Source organism: Catharus ustulatus, chromosome 6, assembly GCF_009819885.2.
Source record: "Catharus ustulatus isolate bCatUst1 chromosome 6, bCatUst1.pri.v2, whole genome shotgun sequence".
Lineage (NCBI taxonomy): Eukaryota > Metazoa > Chordata > Aves > Passeriformes > Turdidae > Catharus > Catharus ustulatus.
The window spans coordinates 18190415-18197685 of NC_046226.1; the positions used below are offsets into that span (position 1 = coordinate 18190415).

At 42.0% G+C, this 7271-nt stretch overlaps 1 protein-coding gene across 1 annotated transcript in view; it reads right to left on the reverse strand.

The window, feature by feature from the left end:
• Window positions 1-520, reverse strand: part of TTC8 (tetratricopeptide repeat domain 8) — a 41288-nt gene extending 40768 nt beyond the window's left edge. The window contains exon 1 of the mRNA XM_033062615.2: window positions 333-520. Coding sequence (XP_032918506.1) covers window positions 333-440 — 108 coding nt within the window. The 5' untranslated portion in view covers window positions 441-520. The remainder of the gene's footprint in view (window positions 1-332) is intronic.
• Window positions 521-7271: the final 6751 nt, after the last annotated feature.

The following is a 7271-nucleotide window of genomic DNA, read 5'->3' on the forward strand; positions in this document are numbered from 1 at the left end:
TCACGGAGCACTCCGGCAGCACCGGCAGCACCCGCAGCACCACTCCCCGCTCCCAACCCCGGGGCCGGGCGGGGAGGCTCCCCCGGGGCGTGTCTGGGCGGAGCGCAGCGCCCGCTCACCGCCCGCAGGCCCGGGGCAGAGGCACTGCCCCGCCTCCTGCTCGGGGGGCTCAGCGCGGCCCAGCGCTCGCTCCTCGCTGACGGGGATCACACCCCGCCCCTCCGGCGGCTGCAGCAGGCACACAGGGGTCCCGTGGAGCTGAGGCAGCCGGGACGCGGCCGCTGCCAGCCTGCACCGCCGCCTCCAGCCCGGCCCGGCCCGGCCCCCGCTACCTGCTCGTCGGGCGGCCTCTCCAGCAGCTGCGAGCAGACATCGGCGCACTCCCGGAACTTCCTCCGCCTGAAGTAGCTCCAGGCCTGGAACAGCGGCTCCAGCCCCATCTCGCCGGCGGGATCACCGAGGAGGTCCGGCCGGGCCCCGCGTTGCCGCCGAGCGGGGCCGCGCTGGTGCTGCCGCGGAGCCGCCGAGCCCCGCCTCGGCCGGTGGGGCGGAGCGCCGGGGCCGTGCGGGAGGCGGCTCTGGGCGGCCTACGGGGGCCCCGCCGGTCCCGGGCCCGGTCCGGGTCCCGGCCAGCTGCCCTGCGACCGCGGGCACGGAGCTGCTCTCGGCCGGGCCCCTCCCTGCCAGCGCCTCTCGTGGGTTTATTACATTGGTGACTGAAGGCAGAGTTTGACCTGTAATACTGGGACCAGCAGACTTCCAGTAACCTCACTGTTCTTAACTGTTGTTATTTTCTGTGCTGTTATCTGGAGGAGTTAGAGTTAATGCCTAAACAAGAATAATACAGTCCATTAATCCATGTTTGGTAAAATATTCTTAAGAGCCATGGAGCCCTGGTTGAGAAAAGTACAGATTACTGTGAACAACACTTTTCAGCCTTGCAGACTCTATCAGTTCCTCTAGTTCATTAGTTTTTGCAGGGAAATTATCAGACTGAGATATTTAGAGATTTAAAAGTTGGACTACAATTGCTCCTAGATTATGTGTACTGTAAAATGGTGATTGCAACCATCAACCAAAGTAAAGAAAGAATGCCTAGGGATGCTTGGAGCACTAACTGCATTTGTGGTGTGAAAATCTTTAAGGGATGAACACTGACAAGATTGCTAAAATCACATTTTTGCCATTTAAAGAGCTCCTTCTGGTTTTATTGCTTTTTTCTCACTTAAACTACCAATTTGTCTAAGACGCATGAAGTTAATACCCAGGCTAGCAAGATCAATGTCAGGTGCAAAGATGGAGAAGCAGAAGTGGCAGTCCCAGGACTATCACTTCTTCAATTATGGGAGTAAGTGGCTTGAACTGAAGTAGTAGTTTTGCTTTGGTTGTCCTGTAAACAGTGCACAGGTCTGTTGGGTTTGCATTGGCAAGGCTTTGGGTGAGAGCCCATATGAGTGGCTTCTGTGACAAACTGCTTGAAGCTTCCCCTATGTCCAATAGAGCTCCTGGCCAAGGCCAGTGGTGGTAGCATCTCTAGGATAATAATTTTGAAAGGGGAGAATAAACCTGTACGACTGCAGCTCAAGTCAGGACTGGGAATATGTGAAAAAACTATGAAGGCACCAAGGTCAGTAAAGAAGGGGAAGCAGTGTTCCAGGCACCAGAGCAGAGATCCTGCAGCCTGTGGTGAAGACCATGGTGAGGCAGCTGTGCCTCTGCAGCCCATGGAGGACTGCAGGGCAGCAGAGAATGCTTGAAGAAAGCAGGTGGCTGCTCAAAGGGAGCTGTGACCCTGTGGAAAGGTCACAGTCTGAAGTCAGATGGGTAGATGCTGCAGTATAGCTTCTCATCAAAAGGAAGGGGAAGATGGTTCTGCAGCAATTTTCATTTGCTGTACTGCTGGGAAAGGTATTCATTGCACTTAGTGATCAAGCTGAACTAATATTGTCCTATGGTAGCAATTAGATCAAGGTGCATCTTCAGCTTTTTACAATGAGATTTTGCAGTGTCGCAAATGACAGGAAAATTAATTTTCCTTATTTCCAGTCACCCCCTGGAAGGGGTTTTTGTTCTCTGTTTGGCTGCAGATAAGGAGGTTTTTTCAGTTTCTACATGATGTATGAAGCCAGAAAATTTTTCTGTGGTATTGGTACACAGGTCATCCTATGCATATCATCTCTGAAGTCTTTTCCACTGATAATACTGCTTTTCACTTCCTGTGTGGAGGAAAATTCTGAGCTTTCTAACATGGGGATTCTCATTGGTATTGATTATCTGAACTTTTTACCAGTACTTTCTCCAAATATTAATCTCTGTGGGGGGCCACATTCCACTTCTCTAACTTAACAAAATCCTGGAATACATCACAGAGAGTCCCTGTAACTGACATTGTGTGCTTTGTAGAGCCCTGTGTGTCAGTCCCCCTCCAGAGTAACTGCATGGAAGCTAAACAGCCAGGAATTATGTTCAGGTCCTTCTGGAACAGGCTGCTCCAGTGTGGGCCCTCCATGGGATCACAAGTCTTACCATGAACCTGTTCCAGCATGGGCTCCTCTCTCCTCCTGCAAGGAGCCTGCACCAACACAGATTGTCATGTGGCTGGAAGTTTTAGCTATCACAAGATAGCTTTTCAGTGGCTTGTGGGAAATCATAGTGGTTGTTTTTAGTACCATTAGTAGTGCTTAAATCTCAGTGTTCAGGAATTACATTTGGTATACTTGTGTGTAGGGTGTGGAAAAAGAATTATTTTGAATATGCTTTGTTTCTTTCCCAGAGCTCAGGGCTAAGGCACTATTTGTAGCTTGCTAGAGCTATCTACTTCTTTCACCCACCCTCTCAAAATGAGGAAAATTAATTTTATGGGAAGTTCAACAAAATTAATTCGAGGAGTTACACCTCAGATGTACTTGATTTGTAGGAGAAGAACAAATTTTAATTTTTTGGTTTAACATTGACAGAAAAAAAATCAGAATTTTGTAATAGCAGCATCCTGGGAGAGGTTGTCTAGGTGGACAAAATCTTTTCCCGTATGAAATGTTACAAGTAGTGTCTGATTGTGTGATATTATGAAATGTGGATTTTGCCTGGCTTTAGTGCAATATAGGCTTGTCTGCAATTTTTTACCAGAAGTTTTGTAGTCTAGCGGTTAGTCCTTTCCACTACCTTAGATAAAAATTCTTAATTGATCATAATAGTCAAATGTTCTCCAACTATAATGAATTCTTCCATGTTTATTGAGTCAGTGCTATATTGGGACAATGATAGGTATGTGACATAACTGCAGAAATCACCAGGGTTTATTAAAGAAAAGTCATGTGCTTGTCTTGTATAACTATGCACATTCATTGTATTAGAGGTGACCTGACCTTAACTGGGATGTTTTAAGTGACTATTCTCCTCCTCTGTGAATGGGCAGCAAGTTTAGTGGTGCTGATTTATTTACAGCCTGAGTATTGTGATGATATCACTGCTGCATACGTAATTTGAACCTTGGCTTCGTTTATTTGAACCAAGAACAAAAAATTCGGGAATCAGAAGTAAGGTCAGCTCCTCTTCTATCAATTATTTATTCTTGATTTGAAAACTATTTGTCCCTGAGATAGGCTGCAATAAAAACTGTCACTGTAGTTATTTATAGATGAAAATATCATGGAGCTCTACTAAACAGAATGAATTGTTATTTATTTTTATTCAGAAAACACATGGGTTTGTATAATAGCTTTTTAAAAAAACGTAGATTTTTTGACAACTGTAACTGTGTACTGGATTTTAGTCATGTTTCAATTAACTCTTCAATACCTTGTCACGATGAAATGTTGCTTAGAGGTTTAAATCTGCTTCACATTTTCACCTTTTATTTTAATAGTTTTTTCCTTTTTGCTGAGGACATTTTAAACTGATACTGAATACTGGCTCTGAATGGATAGATATCTTTAATGTTTTTCGTCGTTATGCACTCCTCCAGAATAAATGATTGAGATGCCTTAAATTATTTACATTTTCCAGATGTTTTTATAACTTTTCTTTGACAGTCTCTTAATATTTAAACTCTGAGTTTAAATGTATCTCATGTATCATGAGCTGTATGAATTAGCTTCTTACAAAGTATGTACAGAAGAGAGTAGGATAGAACCCATCAACGCTTAATACAACTTTCATTTTAAAAACATAGATGCAATAGGTTGACTTTGTCTCACATTACTGTAAGTCTCATGGGAGTCCTTTGTGCATCAATCAATCATACTTATTTCTTGAATTAGAAATGCTAATACTCAGCCTTATGAATGTGCATTCATAATACTCTCCTCATGAATGTGCATTCTTACAATAAAACCAGAAATAGAACCTAAAAACAGATCCTGAAATTCTGTTGATGCCTTAAAATTTCTCAGGCAGCTCTGAGGAGAAATATCCCGTATCCCTTAGTAGCTAACTCATTTAGATGCAGGCTACTGCTTCTGTCAGTTACTCATCTCTCTTGAGATGTAAGATTACATAAGAAAGATGTAATTTGCAGCTCAATACAATTAACAAGGACTTGAAAACAAATATTGAAGTTGTGACACATCCACTTGCAGATTGCATCAGCTGGAAATATCTTACTCACCTTTGAGCAAGAGTTGGCATCATGAAAATTGACATGCAATAAAGGTTTTTCTGATGAGTCAGTTACCTTTGGTATCAGAAGAATTGAGAACAATGGAGCACAGAGCAGGTTTTGTTTTGTGTTCTTTGAAGGAACCCAAATGGGACTACAGATCAGGCCATGCCAGGAAAAGGCACACAGCTGTGGCAGAAGGGCACAAAGCAGAAGTTCCCTCTTTACGTGCTATTTTCAGCAAGGACTCTGACATCTGAAGCTGAGTTCACATATTTGCTTGCAGAACCCATTTCTTGCTGACTGTAGAAAATTTAGAGATGTCATGCAAATGAAATTGCATTAACAGTAGAGTTTTGTTCTGAGGCATACATTCAGTGTCCGGGAAAGTAATTTGTAGTTAACAGCTTCAGGTTTCGTTCTGTGACCAGCAAAGACATGCATCAATAACATGCATCAATAGCAATTATGGCAATCATAAATAAGAATTCTGCTGTTTCTTTCTTACCATAAATGATATCTTCATCATGGTTACCATGGTCTAGCTGAAAAAGGACCATCCAGCAGTTGATAACAGAAATGAGGTGGCAATAATGTTCAGGTTCTAAACATCAATCTTCCTTCATAGGACTTTATGTCTGTCCTCTGTTATTTATGCACTGACTGAACCCATTCTTTGTAATCACAAGCCTCCACTTCCTTCAGTGTACAGGATGAATGGGATGCTTTTCAAGAGAGATTATTACCTTTTCTTTTATCTGTAGTGCTTCATATGAGGCACTATTTCTTGTTAGATGCAGATGCTCTGTGTGCTGTGCTGAATATAGATTGGTGTTCACAACACTAGAAGAGATCAATGCAGCTATTAAAAAAACCCCAAAAAAACCAACCAGTGACCTATGAAAAAGGCTGGCATTTTATTTCTATTTAAAGATAGGTTGCAAAAAATTGCTAAAAATCCACTGATGATTGGATGTTGAGCTTAAAAATACTTGGACTTTACTATTTTTCTTCCTTTTCAAGTTGAGAACAGCTAGACTAACTCACTTATTTGTAGTGGATCCTAAATATCAAAGTAGGAAACCTGTTAATAGTACTGAGTTAGCAGCCATATCTGGAAATCTCTTCATAAATGGCTTTGGTCATACGTGTCTGTATATATAAATGCAGTGGAGAGGGAATATAGATCTCCTAGTGCTAAGCTTACTGTATTAATTACAAAACCATTCCAGCATCATCATTCGTTATATACCTGTTAGCTCCCACAAAAAGAAAAAAAAAATATGTAGGTGCCCTACAAATCTACTTTCTTCCTTTTAGGAGTCTTACTCTGTTTTATTATTAGTTTGTCATTTTTAGAGCAAAGATGTGGGGAAAAGATCTATTTTGAAGATGAGTGGAGTTTTATAAAGGAGTGGCTGTTTTATAAAGCCTTTATAAAGGCTTGTGCACAGTGGATTACACTAGAAAATTATATTATGTAGCTGTATATGGCCCCTATTTTCTTTTACAATTGGAAGAACTTGAAAATAACAATTTGCTGTCCTAAAAGTTGGCTTACTTTACTTTAATTGGCAGACTGACTGAAGTGCTTTGTGACTCTATTCCAGTCCTTAACTGATCTGTTCCAGTGCTTAGTTAAATCTGGTAGTATGAAGTCATACCATGAAATTAATTAATTCAAGGTCTGCATTGCACTGCTTAATAGTATTATGTTACTTTTTAAGTTTCTTGGCACTATGGGAGTTAATACTATTACTTTATTTAAATATTTTATTTCCTTCAGTTCTTCTGAAAATTTGTATTATTACTAGTAAATTATGTCATATTTGATAAACCTGCAGTATTGTATGTTGATGCTATGTAGTGACTTATGGTTAAGATGTTTCATGATTCCTTTTGACAGCTAAGCTTTTGGAGACCTTTTGCAAAGTCAGTACTGTGCTCTGTATTTTGAAAGCCTTGTCAAGTATTGTGCGAAAGGAGGTCAGCTTGACTTCACAATATTAATCTAATAATTATCGTCAGCCAGCTAAAATTTTGATTAATTCCCCAAACAATATTAACAACATGTTGTGGGGTTGATAATCCTACACTGTCCTAGTTGTAAAGAAAGGATTTAAAACAGGTATAAAAGTTACGACTGTGCAAAGGTGTTGTTTCACATTGGTTTTGATCACATCATAAAATGGAGGCTGAGATAGCTGTCACATAAGTAGAATTTAAAGTAAATTGCATTCTATATTTAGTCATTAGTCAACAGCTGAAATTAAGAGTTCAGAATCAGAATTTTATCGTAAGTCTATTGATAGAAAATGCCTTGGGTTTTAACTACCATCCCTTTATGTGCTTCATTTAAAACTGTTGAAGTTGTCATATGTTATGGCAAGTGCTGGTCTTGATAGTCGTTTTTCAAATCACCTAGATGAATACAGTAATTTCACGAATACAAGCCGCACCAATTTGACCAAAATTTTGGTGGAAACCCGGAAGTGCGGCTAATATTCCGGGGCGGCTAATCTATTAACAAAATTCTAAAAGCTGCCAACACGGAAGTGAGAGCCCGCGGCAGCCCCAAGCCAAGCTGGAGCCCGGCCGGCCCCGGCAGAGGTGGGAAAGCCTGGCAGAGGCGGGGCCAGCAGTGTGGGGGGCGGGCGGCAGAGCCTGAGCCAGC